Source organism: Apteryx mantelli, chromosome 2, assembly GCF_036417845.1.
Source record: "Apteryx mantelli isolate bAptMan1 chromosome 2, bAptMan1.hap1, whole genome shotgun sequence".
Classification (NCBI taxonomy): Eukaryota; Metazoa; Chordata; class Aves; order Apterygiformes; family Apterygidae; genus Apteryx; species Apteryx mantelli.
Genome location: NC_089979.1, coordinates 326,272 through 343,243, shown reverse-complemented (window position 1 = coordinate 343,243; position 16,972 = coordinate 326,272). Strand labels below are relative to the sequence as shown.

At 51.1% G+C, this 16,972-nt stretch overlaps 1 protein-coding gene across 3 annotated transcripts in view; it reads left to right on the top strand.

The window, feature by feature from the left end:
- The first annotated feature begins 545 nt into the window (after window positions 1-545).
- Window positions 546-16,972, top strand: part of SCRIB (scribble planar cell polarity protein) — a 158,918-nt gene continuing 142,491 nt past the window's right edge. For all 3 annotated transcript variants that reach the window (XM_067290034.1, XM_067290035.1, XM_067290033.1), the window contains exon 1: window positions 546-707. In XM_067290034.1, the coding sequence (XP_067146135.1) occupies window positions 546-707 (162 nt within the window). The remainder of the gene's footprint in view (window positions 708-16,972) is intronic.

Genomic DNA, 16,972 nt, shown 5'->3' with positions numbered 1-16,972 from the left:
TGGCCCCTGCTCCGCTCCGCTGCCCGCCAGGGCCCGGGGCTCCCCCCGCCCGCCCGGTCGCACCCGCGGGGGCCCAGAGCTGGCCCGGCCCCGAGGCCCCCGCTCTCCCCCCCACCCCGCCGCCGCCTGGGCGTGGCCAGGCTCGGGGGCGTGGCCAGGCTCGGGGGCGTGGCCAGGCTCGGGGGCGTGACCGAGCGCGGGGCAGGGCGGGAGAGCGGGTGGGCCGCGGACTCCGTTTCCCAGGGACGCTCGCGGGGGGCGGTGCGGCCCCGAGCGCCGGCGGGGCCCGGGCGGGGGCGGCAGCGGGCGCCGCGGCGGGGCCAGGCGCGGCGGCGGCGAGGCCCGAGGGGCGGCGCGGAGCGGAGCCCGGGCGCAGCGCGACGCCGGCACCGGGCCCGCAGCGCGGCGCGGCCTTGCCCGAGCGCCCGCCCCCGGCCCGCACATCCGGGCCCTCCTCCGGGCCGGCCCCCGCCCGGCGCGGCGCGGCTGCTCCCCGCCGGGCCCGGCCCGAGCCCCGGCGCCCGGCGCGCCCGCGGCCCGGCGCGATGCTGCGCTGCATGCCGCCGCTGTGGCGCTGCAACCGGCACGTGGAGGCGCTGGACCGGCGGCACTGCTCGCTGCAGGCCGTGCCCGAGGAGATCTACCGCTACAGCCGCTCGCTGGAGGAGCTGCTGCTCGACGCCAACCAGCTCCGCGAGCTGCCCAAGGTGAGGCCCGCGGCCTGCCCGGCCCTGCCCGCCCCGGCCCGGCCCGCGCGGCGCCTCCCGCGGCGCCTCGGCTGAGGCCTGGGCGCCGCCGCGGCCCGGCAGCGCCGCCGCCCCGCCGCGCCCCGCCGGCCCGACCCGGCCCGGCCCGGCCCGCGGGAGGCGCCCGCCGCCTCGCCCCGCTGCCGCTGCCGCTCCCGGCCCTGCCCCGCCGCCGCCGCTCCCCCCGCAGCTGGGCGCTGCCCCGGCCCCGCGGAGCCCCCGCCTGGCGCGGCCTGGCCATCTCCCCCCCCCTCCCCCCCGGCGGCTTTCTCGCTTGGGGTCGCGGTCTTGCTCTGCCTAACTCCTGGCCGACCTTGTCGCCCGCTTCCCACCAAGTAAAGGAGATTAAAGCAGCACAACGGACGCGCTAAAGCGGCCGGGGCAGAGCGTGCCGGCTGGTTTGGGGGGCGGGGGGTCTCGGGTGGACTTGGGCACGCTGATACGGGGCTGCCTGCGGTTGCGAGCCGGTTAGCTGCCTTCCTGCGACTCGCTTCGGGAACGTGAGTTGTTTCCTCTAAGTTCGGGAGCTCCCTGTCTTGTGACAGGTTAATGGACGCCTTAAAAGTTAGCTAGTCTGCCCAATGAAGGGGTGTCCTGCCCAAAAAAGAGAACGCTTTATGTAAATCAGCAGTCCTGTAAGCCACGCTTATTGCTAAGCAAAATCACAAGATGTGCTCAAGAACTCTGTTTTAATCTGTAAACCACAAAAGTGTATTGAGCAAGTATATTAAAAATGAAAGAGGTACTTTTTACTTTTTAGCTGTGACGTCGGCCCATGCTTACCACTTCTTCCTCAATTCCTTTTAATCACAGTGCTCTCGGCGCAGGTAACGCGGTGATAGAACCGTAATGTGCTGCCACGCACCACGCAGCGCGATTCCTCTGTAGAGCTGGAGGACGGGAAATCTGCTCTACAGGCACTGCGGGCTTGACCCAGGCGTCTCTGAACCCTGAAGGGTTTGCTTTCACGAGGCAGGAGTCCTGGGTGCTGGCAGAATTCCTTCGCTTAGGCCTTAAAGTATCGTTCAGCAGAAGCTGAAATGATGATGTTCCTGTTCTGCTGGATGATCTGTAGTGTAGGGTACTGCAAACAAGAGCTGGAGTTTGAACCCGTTGTCTCTCACCTCTCGGGAAGGAGGAGGCCTTAAGACCCTGCTGGGCTATAGGATATTCTGGAGGAAGTTTTTCCCTATCTCTCATGTGGAAACTGTACCATTTTTAAAAAGTTAGTTCAGTGTTCACTTGTGCCAGAGAAAGTATTTGACTGGAGCTTGTTTGGACAGGTGCATGCCAGAGTAACTATGGACTAAGTCGCATTTTACACACCTCAGAGCGTCTTGTTGAATCACTGATACGCTTTTCTTGTTGCCCTGAAATCTGAAAAAATATTTGCTTTTGGTTCAGGCCAGAACAGTTTAGTTCAGTTTTGCTAAACTGAACAATTTATGCAACCCTACTTAAACAGATTCTCTTGTATAGAAATTGCATCACTTTGCTCTCCTGTTGTCTCCAATATTTTTGCCTTCTATCTTCCTGGTTTGGTCCGCTCCGGAAGTACTGTGAGCCAGCTTGCTTCAGTTGTGAGGGCACGTTGTTCAGGTATGGAGAAGCTAGCACAATGCTTTGAGTTCTCCTCCGTCATGTATCTTGAGATCTTATTATACTTTATTTATATTTTTATATGTTTATTTATACTTATACTTTATTTCTCAAACTACTGGAAAGTTTGTGTTACAGGTTACGGGCAGGTTAAGACTGATGAATGAGTGAAAGTCTCTTTGCAGAGCAGGCTAATTGCAGCATGTCTGCAGTGAACTTGCCTGTCCTTGCACTGCTCGGCTCTTTCTTGTATCTTCTGAATAGTCACTGTCTTTGCATTTATGTAGAGACAGATTTTATTGAGATGTGGTGTTTTTTTGGATGTGGCTGGGTTTTGTTTAGCTTTTGAAGAGCATCTTTTGAATGATAAATGCAGATTTTGTATTGACATTTTATTTCGTCTGGGATCAGATAGGTGAAATCCTGCCTGTGTGTCTGCCCTAACCATTGTGTTTTCTTCCTGTTGTCATGCAAAGAACCTGTATTTGCAAACACTGTTGTTTGACTCAAGGTGTCACGTCTGTTCTGCATGGGAGCATCAGAGCTCTTCCTGTGACCTGTCCTGGGATTACAGGTTCCCTCTGTAGTGATTGCATTCCCTAAAATTTTTAGTTTTTTTAATGGCTAGGAATTATTAGAAAAGCATTAGAGAACAGAAAAATACTATTATATCATCATACAAATCTCTGGTGCACATTTCTGGTCCCCCAGTCTCAAAGGAAATGTCTTAAAGTTGGAAGCGATAAAGAGAGTGGTGGGGGGAAATTATCAGAGGTGTGCAACAGTTTTCCCATAGAGAAAAACAAAATTTCCAAGAGACCTTGTCTCTTCAGTCTGAGAAAGATGTTGCTGTTCCCCCATCAGATGATGGAGGTCTGTAGTATCACAAATGGTTTGGAGGAAATAAACAGGGAGCAATTGCCCACTCTTTCTTCCAGGAAACATTCCAGGAACATTAGGTCAAATCAGTAATGGCTTAGTTCAGAATAAATAGAAGGAAATAATTTTTCCATGCGAAGTGCAGTTAAGGTATAGAACTGCTTGTCATATGACACAATGGAAGCTCAAAATTTACACGGGTGCAGAAAAGAACTGGACAAATTCACAGAAGAGAAATCCACCCAAAGTTGGTATACGCAAAGACACCGTCTTTGGCCGAGGCATAGCTCGTGCTGCGTATCCCAGGGAAGTACTTGGAGGAAGTGTTGTTATGGGCCTGTTGTACTAGCTCTCTTCTTCGGTGTCTGATGCTGGTTGCAGTTGCTATTGGTTTTCTCCGGCAGTGACAGGTATCAGCCAATCCCTAGCAAAGCTGAAATGCCCTCTTCCCCGCAAGGAAGGTGAGAGTCAAGTATGTGCTGGTGGGGAACAGAACGGGGACCCTGCGCAGAGCGCTCCTGTACCGAAGAGCTGGTGGATGCTGCCTGGAGGTGCTGTGCTCTGAAGACAGGTCAGAAAGAGGGAACAGAAATAGGTCCCACAGTCTTTCTCCTTTCCAGGCACCCACATTAAAAGTTTCTTCCAGCTGGTGCTGTGAACGGTCACCTAGTCCAGAGGAAGTTGATAAGCAGTTCCACAACTTGGCAGGACCAAGATGCAAAGTCGGAGTGACCTGTGGTGTGACCCCACGTGTCTTAATGTTCTGTGCTTCCCCGAGCAATGAAGGGTGCAGTGCGCTGCTCAGCCTCAGATTTAGTTTGCTGTGCGCAAACCACGTGTAGGAGGGACACTGCTAAAGGCTGTTGCTGCTGGGGGGCTGTAATGGTATGGGCTGATAGCTGCATCAGAGGAGCGAGAATCTGCGCGTTTGCAAGGTGGATGTGGGATGAACATTGAAAATAAATTGCCCTTCCACCAGGAAAGGATGGGAGAGCGATACTTGACTGAGGCAAAGATTTTTCCCTGAGGGAGGGCGATTGAAGAGGTCTTTGACTGGGGAAGGGAGGGTGCTCTCCAGCTGGGAAGTGCTTCGCGGAACGAATGTTTGGTTGGAAGCGTGAGCCTTTTCTGGGGGAGAGGCGCTTGTAGGAGGATTTGTGCGTGCCACCAGGAAGATTCGGAGGAAGGAAACTGTCTGTGTGCTTGTTTCGCAGAGCAGGGCTGCTCGGGATTCGTGGGGAAAGGTTCGAGAGGAGTGCTGAGCCATCTGTGCCGGGGAGGGAGAGGAGAGGAGCAAATGGAGACCAGTTAGAAAAATGTGAATCAGAGGGTATGTGGAGTATTTAAAAACAAGTTTGACCATAACGAGTGTGTTTTTAAGGGCTGAAGCAGGATTTCTGGAGAAGGCTTCTGTGTGGAGGTGGTTTTTGAAGCAACAGAATGGAGGGGAGGCTGGCTTTCAAAAAGGTTGTCATCGTTTACGGTGAAGAAGCAACTTCCTTAGGAAATGTTTAAATTTGTCTGCCTCCTCTTACATGGGTTTTCCTCCCTAGCTCCCATTACTGAACCGTCTCTGTCCGACATGCTTTTATTTGCCTTTCGTCCACTCGTTCCAGACTCCCGAAACATTGGCGATCTCTTGTTCTTTCTGTGGCACCGTTTTCTGTCGTACCAGGACTTCCCATGTCCCTTTTTTGCTACTGCTTTGCTCTTGAGCTGATTACAAATTCTGCCTGCTGCCTGGCGTTTCTGAATGATACCGCCTTAGTTTCCTTAACTCTCTCTTGCGAGTTGTAGAAGTGGATGCTTGTTTCTCTCCTTCCTGCAGTGGCTAGTCCTTTTCTGTCTGCTCTTGCTCCTTTTTTGTTTATCCCATGGGGAATGTTGCCTGTTTTGAGTCCATATTTCTCATTATGGTGGCTGAACTCTGGCTGTTTGAAGTGATAGATTAAATCTGCGTTAAGAGCATCTGCTGTCTTGTCACAGGGATTTGCTGCTAGGGTGATACAGCGTGATTTAATGGAAAATGTTAAATTCTATTTGATAAGTTCCCTGTGCTCTTTGTTAGAGTGTCTGAATTCTACAGGTGGAAATTCCTTGCTCCATACCGACTTCTGCCCTACCTAGCTTGCAGAAAGTGATTTCTGCAGGGCTGAGAGTGTGTATGCAGTACAGCAGGAGGATAAATAGCAGGTCCTTTAGTTTTCAAGGATACAGGCCGCTAAATCATTACGTTAAAGCTACAGAATGCGCCTGAGCCTTTTAGTCCCCTCTCTGTGAGCAGTTCAGAGCGCGCAAATCTAATCCAAACAGAATGAGCCGAGTCTGGAATTTGGAGGTGTAATTCGAAAGCGGTAGACGGGAGCCTGTCACGGCGCAGGAGCAGGACATGATCAGTAGGGACCCAAAGTCTCCTCCGTGTGTTTTAAGAGGAGTGCTCTGGTTTGGAGTACGGGAAGGCAAAAGGGAGAGGTCAGAAGAAACCCGGGTGGAGCAGAGATAGTGGGAGCTGGTGTAGCGCGAAGAGGCGGTGGAACCGAGTAGGGCCTGAGAACAGCGAACAAGTCAACGCAGAGCAGGGAGGAGACCTGCAGCCTGTTTCGGCAGTAGCGTGTGGAGGGACAGGCGGCTGGAAACCTGCTGGTGGAAGGATACCTGGGCGGGAAGTGAAGTGAGTTTGGGTGGGGCAGACTGAGGGATCACACAGTGAGGGAGAAGGAGGAAATTAAAGAGCTACGTTTGATAACAAGGTTTTGAGCAGCGCTGATTCTGTAGACGCAAGCTTTAGGGATGCCTGATTGAGGGGATGCAGCTTCTGGTTTGCTTTTTCCATACCAGAGCTCCCGTGATAGATTGAATCTGATGCAGAAAACTTTTTTTTTTCCTGTTGTCCAGTGAGCTGTTCTTCACTTGCGCCAAAGAAAGGAGATGGACACCTTCCCGGAACGCCAAGGAGCGGAGGCCTCCTGGGTCCTGTGTAGGTTCCTTCCTGTTCTGGCTTGTTGCTCTTTGCATCGCGGCAAGGCCCTTGCTAGGCTGGTAGAAACACTCTGGGTTTCAGTGTTTCCTCCTGTTTTGCTGCAGCTAGCCGGGGGCAAGAGCAGCGGTGTCCTTTGTCCGGAGCCGGGGATCCTACGGCGCTGAGCGGGGTGAAACCCGAGCGGTGTTTGTCACCTTCCCAAGATGAGGGCGGGGCCTTTGCAAGGCTAATTAAGAGCAGCTTTTAATTTCCTGGCATCTGTGGCCTGTGAGGATCTCGGGTTTTATTTACTTCCATGGAGGAGTAAAGCTCTTTCTTTTAATCTCTCCATGCTAATAGCCCTTCCCTGAAAAAGTCAGGGAGCAGTGAATCATGGGTGACTTGAGCTCTTCCCTGTTTCACGGTGCTGTAATGAGACCGAGCATGCTTCTGGGCCCGTTAAGGGTTGTGCGTGTGGTGGGCACATTCTCTCGTTCAGCCTGTGGATTTTCTGCAAAACTGCAGGCTGCATTCGTTTAGCAAAACCAGTCAAGAAACTGGTTTCACTTGATTGTTATGGGACCTATGCATAGTGTTGGCATGTCTCTCGATGCCTTTCAGGAGCCATGTGAGTTAATGTGTGCAGATGGATGTGGTTTTGTTTCTCCAAAAGCCAGGTGTTCTGGATGTGCTGCTGCCCATGCAAGAAATTGAACTAGTGCCGCTCCTCGTGCAACAGCTTTCTCGTCTATAAATTCAGAAGCGTGGTGACAAGGGAGACTTGGGATAAGTAGTGGAGTAATAATAGCTGAATATAAGCTCATTTATAGAAAAAAGAGCTCATACCGCTCTTGAACATATATAAACAAGAGAACGGCAGAGGAGCAGGGAATTGATTTTACTACAGTATAGAGTATTAGCAAAGCTGCACAGGGATACTTTAAGGTCTACAAATAAGACTTCACAATTAATATTGACTTTTGTGTGAGCTCTGAAGCGTGTGGTCAGCTTCCTTTCTGGACAGTGTGTAGGATCTGTGTTGCACTGTGTGGATCACAAAAGGAGCTCAGGTCTCGGAGAAATTTAAATGCATGTAATACGGGAGTAAAAGGGCATGCTGGGAGGCAAAGGGGTTCAGTGAGGCAAAGAGATAATGAAGATTTGGGTGACAGTGGCCTAAATAGTGCTGCCTCTCACCAAATCTTCTGTTACGCTGGTTTTGTGCAATGTAGGGAGGTCATCAGTGGAAACACCTACTTAGTCTTTCCCCCAGAGTTGGTTGACCGTCTTATTGTAAACCTCTAGATAAGTCTCTTTAATGTGGTTAATAACTTCTTCCATGTCTTTGGGTACGCTGGCTGCCAATTTGGCTGCTTGACTGAGTTTGAAACCTTTGAAATTCTTCCTGTTCTTCCGTGACAGTTACCAGCATAGGATCACCTCTCCTTGCTCGTGTTCCAGGATGCCTCTAAAACAGAATACCACAGTGGACTTACAGATACTCCGTTTGCTCAGTACTGGACCTGCTTGTGTTGCATGCTTTAAGATCTCTGCTTATTCCCTTTGACTATTGTCTGAACATCTGCCAGGAATGATGTAGGTGATGTTTTATCAACGGTTAGGGGTAAGGGCAGGACTAGATTAACTTCTTTAGGTCTTGTCTGACCTATTTTATATGTTTCTCTGAATATTCCTGGATTTCATAGCTTCGTTTCACTCTCTCTCCCTGACAGAAACTTGGATGAGGCAGGGAAAGAGCGTGGTGAACGGTAAGACATACCGTACACTAAGGGAGCTGGATGTGATGGCTCGCTGACCTCCGGCATTGCAAGTCCTTTGTGGTTTCTGAGTCCTCCTTTTTCCATTTCTACTTCAGAGTATTTAATAGTATATGTCTGAGCTGTTCCCTTGAGAGCTACTTTGGCACCTTCCTATTGCGTGTACTCTTCCTGTTCAGAGGAACTGTTTGCATCTTTTGTGTCTGAGAATCTGCAGATTGCAGATTGCTGTCTCCTTCCACACAGGGACATTTAGCTCTTCAAGACTTTTTCAGTCCCCCAAATGTGCTTCCATAAACCCTGAGAGTACAATCTGCTGTACTCTGAATACCTTGCTCTGTACTAATTCATAAACTTGACCTCATCTGCCTTGTCCCTCATTTCCCAATTTCAGCATTAGAGCTTATTTGATTTTTTTTTTTTTTTTTTTTTGTGTATGTGGTACCTCTTAAGTCACTAGTGGTGCTGGAGAAGTTGCACCTGTTGTGAAAATGTATAGGGTGATATGATTTCTGTCTCAAGAAAATACAGTCCTTTTTGAAACAACTGGAACAGGTTAGTGGATGACTCTTGGCATTATTCCCTATTACTAATGTTTGTGGCACTGTGGATAAATAAATTACTTCTTTATAATTGCTGGTTGGCCTTCCTTTGATCAGAAGATGGTTTAGAAGAAGAGAACTGTAAGTAGGTGAATCAGGCTCCTTTGTTAAACTAGCGTGGTGGGTATAGTGGAGAAGGCCATTCCTGAAAAGCTAGTATGCTGGGGCAGGGAGGAGATAAATGGTAGACTAGCTGAGAAGCGGGGACAGATCTTTGGGTAGTACTTGGGGTATATTAGGTTTTTCCTTCATCACCCGTAGCCAGAATCCTGTCCCATGTCACAACCTCAATAGATCTCTCCAGCGAACCGGATTCGTGCTTTCGCAGTATTTTCATGCAAAACTGTCACTGAATACTGGGTGTCTGCAGCAGGGAGCGTTGATGTATGAGATGGCCGTCTCTCTTCAGACTCTGTTGCAAGCCCACCCGTGCAGGACCGGGGGTAGAGGCTGCTTGTGCTCCGGTTTCGGTAGGGGCCCTCTGCTTGTGCAGTTGTGCTGTGCTGCTGCCTCACGTGTGATACAGCCTGAGACGGTGAATTGCTGCAGGCAGCAGAACCCCCACAGCTCTTTGCAAGAGTGAAGTGTTAACTGCGGTGTCGTGATCTAATTCTGGCTTGGGGATTTCCTTTCTGTGGCCCTGAGTTAGTCTGTCATTTCATTTGGACCAGAGATTCTCCTTTGCTTCTGCATTAAATTCTTGGGTGCTGTTGCTATTAGCAGTTAAACAGTTGCTGTGTTCTACCCCAGAGGGGGCTGCATTCCTTGGTGCCTGATTAAATGCCTGGGAAGAAGCAGCTGGTGAGCCTTTGGCTCAGAGACAGCTTGCTTTGTCTTAGCTGGAATGTGTTCTTGGTGCTTAAGTGCTTTTATACATTTGAAATACATTCCTCAGGGCCTGATGCATGGGGTTAAATAGTCGGAAATCCGGCCGGTCTGCATTACGGAGCCCTGTGTCGCTGGAGCCATGGAGCAGCCTGCGTGTGCGCAGGTCTCCTCCCCCAGCTCCCAGCTCTGGTACGTGCGGGGCACGCGGAGCCGCTTCTGTTCGGTGCGGTCGCTGCTGCTCCGTCCCATCCCGTCGCGTCCTGCCCTGCCCTGCGTGTCGGCGAGGAGCCCTGGCCCCTGCACGCCGCGCTCCCCTGCGTGCGTCATGGTGCATCTTCTGCTGCGCCGCTCCGCCGGGGTGCGGAGGAGGAACCTCTCCTCCTCGAGTGCCGCGGTGCAGCCCTGGCGCGCGGGGGTTGGTGAAGAGGAGTTGCCCCTTTTTTTGTCTCTGCTGGACCACTCGTGAAGTGGCTTATTTCTGGCGGTCGGGTGCAACCCTGAGTTGGGCTGAAAATTGCTGTCGTGTGTGTCATTTGGCAGTTGCGGTGTCTTTGGGACTCTGCTGAGTAGCTGCGTTTTGGGTGTTTTTGATTGTGTGCTTGTGACCAGGAAAGGAAGGGGTAAAGCCAGTTTAGTGTCGGTGGCAGGTGCCGTGAGGAGCAGAGAGCGAAACGCTGCTGTAGTTGAAGCCAGTTACTGGAAAGGATCCTGTGTTTAGGAACTGCTAGGCAAATGGATCGGGCTCCGCTGTCCTGCGGTCTCGTGATGCACGCCTGCTCCGGTAAGCATGGCCGAGTCTCCTGGTAACTGCTAGGAGGATCTCTGAGAAACACCTGGGTACGAGGGCGTACCTGGACGTTGGTTGTAGGCCCTTCCCGTGGCATCAGGACTTCTCTGTAGCGGCTGAGGTGCAGTCTTTTCACTGAAGCTTCAAACTGGTACTCTGATCTCTCTTGGTGGTGATGATCACTTTTTTGACCTCTGCTGCTGCTGTGTGACCTCTGTTACCATAACCAAATTTCAGGTGGAGTGATTCTTCCTCTTGAATCTAGCTATTCTGGGAGTATATACTGCTTGGATCGTTTCACTTAGTATAGGAAGAGGTATGCCTCAAGTTCGCTGCTCTGGTGGTGAAAGCTAATAGAGGCATTCAGCTCTGCCAGAAGTGGGCTGATTCCTGCTCTGCTGCGGGAGCCCTAGAGCCCTGGGACTGACTCCCTGCCTGAGTTGTCCAAATATGTGGTTCTATGATCCTCACATGTGAGGAGCTGGCCTTGAGCACAGTGACTTGGAGGGACTGAGTTTAACCTTAGAGCGGATCAACTCCCAAGTGCTTTGCTTTGCAGTTTCTGCTTCCAACTTTGCTTGCATGCCTTTCCGACAGCTGGCCTTCCCCAAAGGCAATCCCCCTGGCACAGCCTTCAAGGATCAGCTATTTCTTTCATCACAGATGTAAAAGGAGGAGCCTCAATTCTGTTCATGCTTCTCCTATTTGTAGGTCTCTGAGGCTGGAAAGGCAGATGCACGTGCTGTTACGTATCGCTGCCTCGGCTGTGGAGCACACGACAGAATGTGGGCTTCCTCAGAGTACTTAACGGGTCAAGCCACATTTAACCAGGGAAATGTGAATGAAACACAAGGCCCAAATATATGATTTTTTTTTTTTTTTTTTGCGAGCATTTTGAGGAGCTACCCCAGCTGCTACGTTTCACTGCTGACACCTCCTGTCTGGGTGGTTGAATCCTGTGTGTTTGTTCTAGTCGAGGATGAACACCAAGTTCTGCTGTGGCTGCTGCTAGCCTTTCGCAGTCAGCCCAGCTCTTGGTGGAATGGGAAACCAGGCCCTGTTCTTGCCCATGAATCACCAGCAGGATTGTAATTATTTTCCTGCTACACAGTCTGATCCTGCCTTTAACTAAACACGTGCTGTCCTGCTGAAGGCAGTGGGACTGTACCAGCAGGGACTGAAAGTTGGACTTGAAATTCTCTTAAAGCTCATGAGATGTAAGGAGGCCCTGTCCTCCTGATCACTGGGATTGCTGGTATCAGAAGGGTTAGCAAAAACACCAGCCTTGCATCCCTTTAGCATGGATTATAAGAGAAGTGATGCATCAGGCACTGTTGGTGTGCTCAGTCCCTGCAGCAAAATTGCCTGATTCCGAACATATCTGGCTCTGGGCCTTTGTCATTGAGACAGCCTCCGTGTCACATCGGCAGCCAGGTTGCTTCCGAGGAAACGGGGAGATGTCTGAGACCTGCTCTTTGGCTAGCAGTGCTTGGGAACACCCTGATAGCTTTGACCGCAGCAGCAAGAAGGTTTTGTGCAATTCTAGTGTGAAGACTGTGTTTGTAGCGTAGACCCAGTTCCTGGTCTCCAGATTGTCAGCACTCTATTTCAGAGACGTTGGCCTACATGTAAGGTCATGGTAAGTTGGGTGCGTGACTCTTCCTCTTCCTCTGGCATGCACCCCGTTCCCCTTCAGCAGTGCTGCAGTCACCCCACCTTAAAAAATGCCGCTTTATAAGGCATCTCATTGAAGTCTGCTCAAAACGAGCTTGACCGAGGAGGGAAATGTCCCTGCTGCCTGATGGCACTTGACAGCTCCCTCCCCTCCTTTTTTCTGTCTGCAGGCTCCCCACGAGTGGTCTGCGCTGCCAAACAAAGCAGCTCCTTCTCGGAAGAAACTGGGAGAGGAGCTGGGGTTTCCATCTGCCTCCTCCCGCTGTCCCAGCCAGCAGGGAGAGGGCTCTCCTCTCGGTGTGGGTGGGAGAGCCTGGGGGCTGTCAGTCCGATGAGAGCAGCGGGGCAGAGGCAGTGAGATGAACGCTAGGGAACAAAGACCCCTCTGTCCCAGCCCTCTTCCCCAGGGATTAGCCACTGTACCTTGGACAGGGCTGATGTTTGGGGTGGAAAGTGGAAAAAACGCGTTAGCTCGGACACACGGGGCTGCTGCATGTGTCCTCTCAGTGTTGCAAATCAACGTAGAGGCGCTCTTCTCTTGCGTGAACAGTGGCAGGTGAGAGGAGAGCTATAGCTGCAGCCTCAGACAGGCCAGAAGCAGTTTCTTCTATAGCCTCAAAAGCCAGATTCGGCAAACAGAATCAGGACGCTAACCTGGGCCTAGGCAGGAGCTGGAAGAGGGGGGAGCAGTCTGCACACATGCACAGCGAGTGTTTTCGGAGTCCCAGGCTTCAGCCCCCAAAGAGGCTTTTGCTGCTTACTTGGCCGTAAAAGCATGTCTTACTGCAGATGTGATGGGAGGTACGGGACGTCGGGGCTTGTGCCGCCACTGACATGTGAATCGGGGACGGGCACGTGGCTCTGGCCCTGTCACGTGGCTCCGTGGCCGTGACTCCTGCGGGCCGGCTGGCTGGCGTTGTGGGCCAGCAGTCTGCGCAGGACGCTCCGTGGGCCCGGACAGTTCTGTGTCCTTGGCTCCCTGCCATGCAGCATCACGCTGCGTGGGTCATTTCTGCACCAAAACCCTTTCCTCCTTCCCACCGGCGCAGTGGCCCCGTCTCTGCCATGCCTCTTCTGAGCAGCTAGTGCTGACGCAGGCGGTGGGTGGGTAGGAGTAGCCAGGGACTGCGCCTTTGCAGGAGAGGGGCTGCCTGCCCCGCTGTGCGTGGCTGCCTCTTTGGCCATTAATCCTATTTAGGGAATGGTTGGCTTTCCAGGCCTGCCCTCGGGTTTTTGTTGTTTCTGGGAAACTGCATAGTTGAGTGGTAGCTCAAAGGGTTTGTTCTGATCCTTTTATCCATTGTCCTTTCTCCTTTTTTCATTTTTCCACCTCTTGATCTGATTGAATAAGTGAGCAGAGGGAGGAGGCATGGCTCTGCTGAGCATTACACTGGAGCAGAAAGGGAATCCTTAGGGACGGTGTCCAAATTCTCAGCATCACTGTCTGAATACTGTGGTTATCCAGGCTAACCTCGTAGCTCCATAAGCCTTTTTTCCGTGTCCTGGGGCTTTGCCACAGCCTCTGTAGTAATGCTGGGTGCTTCACAGATATGAGTTTAGACAGTCAGAGAGGCAGGACTGAGGTTTGGAGAAGACCAGCAAGCCAGAGAAACACAACTTAGGTGGAGGCATGCTAATTGCAGAGGGGAGGAAGGAACCTCCTTCAGATATATTTTAGAGCCTCTTCTGCGCAAGAGATTGAGCAACAACTTAAATGGGCCCTTCATGACTTTGCTGTGTATGTACATGCTGTGTATGACTTCGAACGTGCCAGATGGTTGTGCTACCATTCAAAGGGACCTTGACAAGCTGGAGAAACAGGCTAACAGGAATCTCATGAAGTTCAGCGAAGGGAAATGACAAGTCCTGCACCTGGGAGGAATAACTCCATGCACCAGTACAGGCTAGGGAATGACCATCTGGAGAGCAGCTTTGCAGAAAAGGACCTGGCGGGGGGAGGGGAGGGGTGTCCTGGTGGACACCAAGATGAACATGGGCCAGCAATGTGCCCTTGCAGCAAAGAAGGCCAACAGCCTCCTGGGATGCACTAGGAGGAGCGTTGCCAGCAGGTCAAGGGAGGTGATCCTACCCCTCTCCTCTGCACTGGTGAGGTCACGTTTGGAGTATTGTGTCTAGCGCTGGGCTTCCCAGTACAAGAGACATGCACATACTGGAGCAAGTCCAGCAAAGGGCCACAAAGACGATTAAGGGATTGGAGCATCTGTTATACGAGAAGAAGCTGAGGGAGCTGGGACTGTTCAGCCTTGAGAAGAGAAGTCTCAGAGGGGACCCTATCAATGTGTATAAATACCTGATGAGACCTAGTAAAGAAGACAGAGCCAGACTCTTCTCAGTGATGCTCAGCGAAAGGATAAGAGGCAATGGGCACAAACTGAAATACAGGAAATCCTGCTTAAACATAAGAAAAAACTTTTCTACTGTAAGGATGGTCAGACACTGGAACAGGTTGCCCAAAGAGGTTATGGAGTCTCTATCCTTGGAGATATTCGAAACCCAACTGGACATGGCCCTGAGCCACCTGCTCTAGTTGACCCTGCTTGAGCAGGGGGTGGGACTAGATGATCTCCAGAGGTCCCTTCTGACCTCAGCCATTCTGTGATTCTGTTGGGCCTGCCCCCATGATGCAAATTGTCTATTTGACTTAACTGCTGGGTTTGGAAATCTGCATTCCTCTCTGACTGTGCTTACTACATACTCCTTTGCAGCTTGCATGCAACAGTACTTTTCTAGAAACTTATCCTGCTTTCTTAATTTTGCTGGAAGCTCTATACTAATATCCACAGGCAGTAAGACACCTGCCTTACTCTGAGTCTGTGTGAAGGCAGTGGTGACTGGCTCTGCTTCCTCTCTTGCAGGATGGGAGGAGGTGTATACAGCCAGTCTTGGAGTTGGGCAGTCCATATTTCTCACTTAATGGGCAAGGAAGGGATAGAGGTGACTGTCAGACTTCTGTCTCCGCTCAGGAGATAGGCATTTCCCTCTTTTCGTTTGGCCAGCACCACCTGCAGTGCCCCCACCTGCATTGCTGTGGGGCAGTTGTGACGTGCTGAGGACGTGAGGCTAAAAGCTAATGTTCTAAATCGGGTTGGTGTTCATTCCTTCCTATGATTACCCTGTTCTCCCAGGCAAGAGTGCCACATTGACCGAAGCTGGAGCCACAGGCTGACCTGGCTCATAAATTAGGTGCAGGCAGCTTATGTAAGAGCTTCATGTATATATTGAACTCCGTGGGACAGGGAACTCTTGTGCTTCTGGGTCTCACTGGGGGAGAAGCTCCGCAAAGCGGGTGTCGGGCATCCTTGCGTTATCAATAAGAAAAGAGTTCTGGATCGGTGGACCTCAGCGTCTGTATGTGAGGCTCAGGAGTTTTTCAACACACAGGTATTTCGGTTCCTCAGCCAAAGGTGGATCTGCCACATGGAGCCTGTATTTGCTGCTGCCAATGTTTCTTGTTTTCATAAACTGGCTGGGCATGTTATTCTTTCTCTGCATAACCTCAAATAAAACCACAGTGCGCTGTTTGGAAACGTCAGTGTTCCTTTAGTAGGGCTGACCACTGAAGATGAGCCTTGGCCATGGTCAGGATGGCTCTCTGCTTGGCTGGTTGTAACATTTCAATTTGAAGCTAACATTTCTTTCACTGTGCAATGATGATAGGTTCGACTGTTGTCCTTGCAGGAGCATCCTAGTGCTCCTGCTCTATTTGCCTGATATTTTTCTTTTTAAAATTAATCCCAAGACAGTGGTCTGTATCACAAAGTTCATTAATATTTGCACTGGGGTTTCATCCTTCCTCACTTGTGTGTATAATCATCATATTTCAGTATTTGAAGTGGATCTTTTGAAGTTGCTGAGACATCAGTTATTGTTAAGACAGAAATTAATTCCTCCAATTTAGCTGGATGTAGCTGACATACGAGCGTCAGGTACTCTAACAGTATTCGAATAAGCAGCTCAGGATGGTCAGTTAGCCTACCTGGAGTTTCTTGTGAGCCAAAGCCTATTTATAGTGGGTAGCTATGTAACTTGCTTAAGTGCAGCTTCCAAGTAACTGGTGTAGTTTAATTGCGAAAGATTAATCACCATCAGGGATCTCCTAAACTTTTGATGGTTCTCTTGCATTGTTTGTATTGGTTGCGCACTTCAATGGGTCTGACAACAGGATTCATTTCTGGCCAAAACAGGCCATTAGAGGCTTTTTACTTGGTTATGCAGATAGGCCTGTGAGTCTTACCTCATGTTGTGTGTTCTGTTGTTGACAATATCCTTTGTATATCATACACAATAACCTCCTCTCCACCATTCCTGATAGACTTTGTGCTAAGAGGAGCTCAGCTTTCATCTCTGGTCTGTGTATTTAGAATTTGGCCCTTCTTGGGATCTAACAGCGTGCCCTGGCAGCAAGGAAGGCCAATAGCATCCTGGGCTGTATCAGCAGGATCACAGCCAGGAGATGGAGGGAAGTGATGATCTCCCTCTGCTCAACACTCATTAGACCACACTGAGATCCTGCATCCAGTTTGGGGACCCCAGTAGAAGAAAGACATCAGCAAACTGGTGTGAGTTCAGGAGAGGGCCACCAGGGTGGGCAAGGGTTAGAGCATTGCCCTAAGAGGAGAGGCCGAGGGAATGGAGTTGGTTCAGCCTGGAGAAGAGACCACTTGGAGCAGGGGTGCTTCATAGCAGCCTGCCAGTGCTTACAGGGAGGTTCTTGAGAAGATGGAGCCAGGCTCTTCACAGTGGTGCATGGCAGGAAGATGAGAAACACCGGGCACCATTGAACCAGGAGGTTCTGGCTGGATACAAGGAGATTTTTTTCACTGTGAGGACAGCTAAGTGGTGGCCCCAAGGGCCCAGAGAGTTGTGGATAATCTGTCCTTGGAGATTTTCAAGACTTGACCGGATAAATCCCTGAGCAAGCTGGTCTGATCTCATAGCTTACCCTGCTTTGAGCAGGAGGTTGGACTAGAGACCTTCGCAAGGTTCCTTCCAACCTGACTTATTCCCTGATTCTGTGATAAAGGTCTGCGTTTGCCTGCTTTCTCCTTGAAAAGGGGCTGATGGATGAGGATGTCACTGTTGAAAAAACACTACAGAGC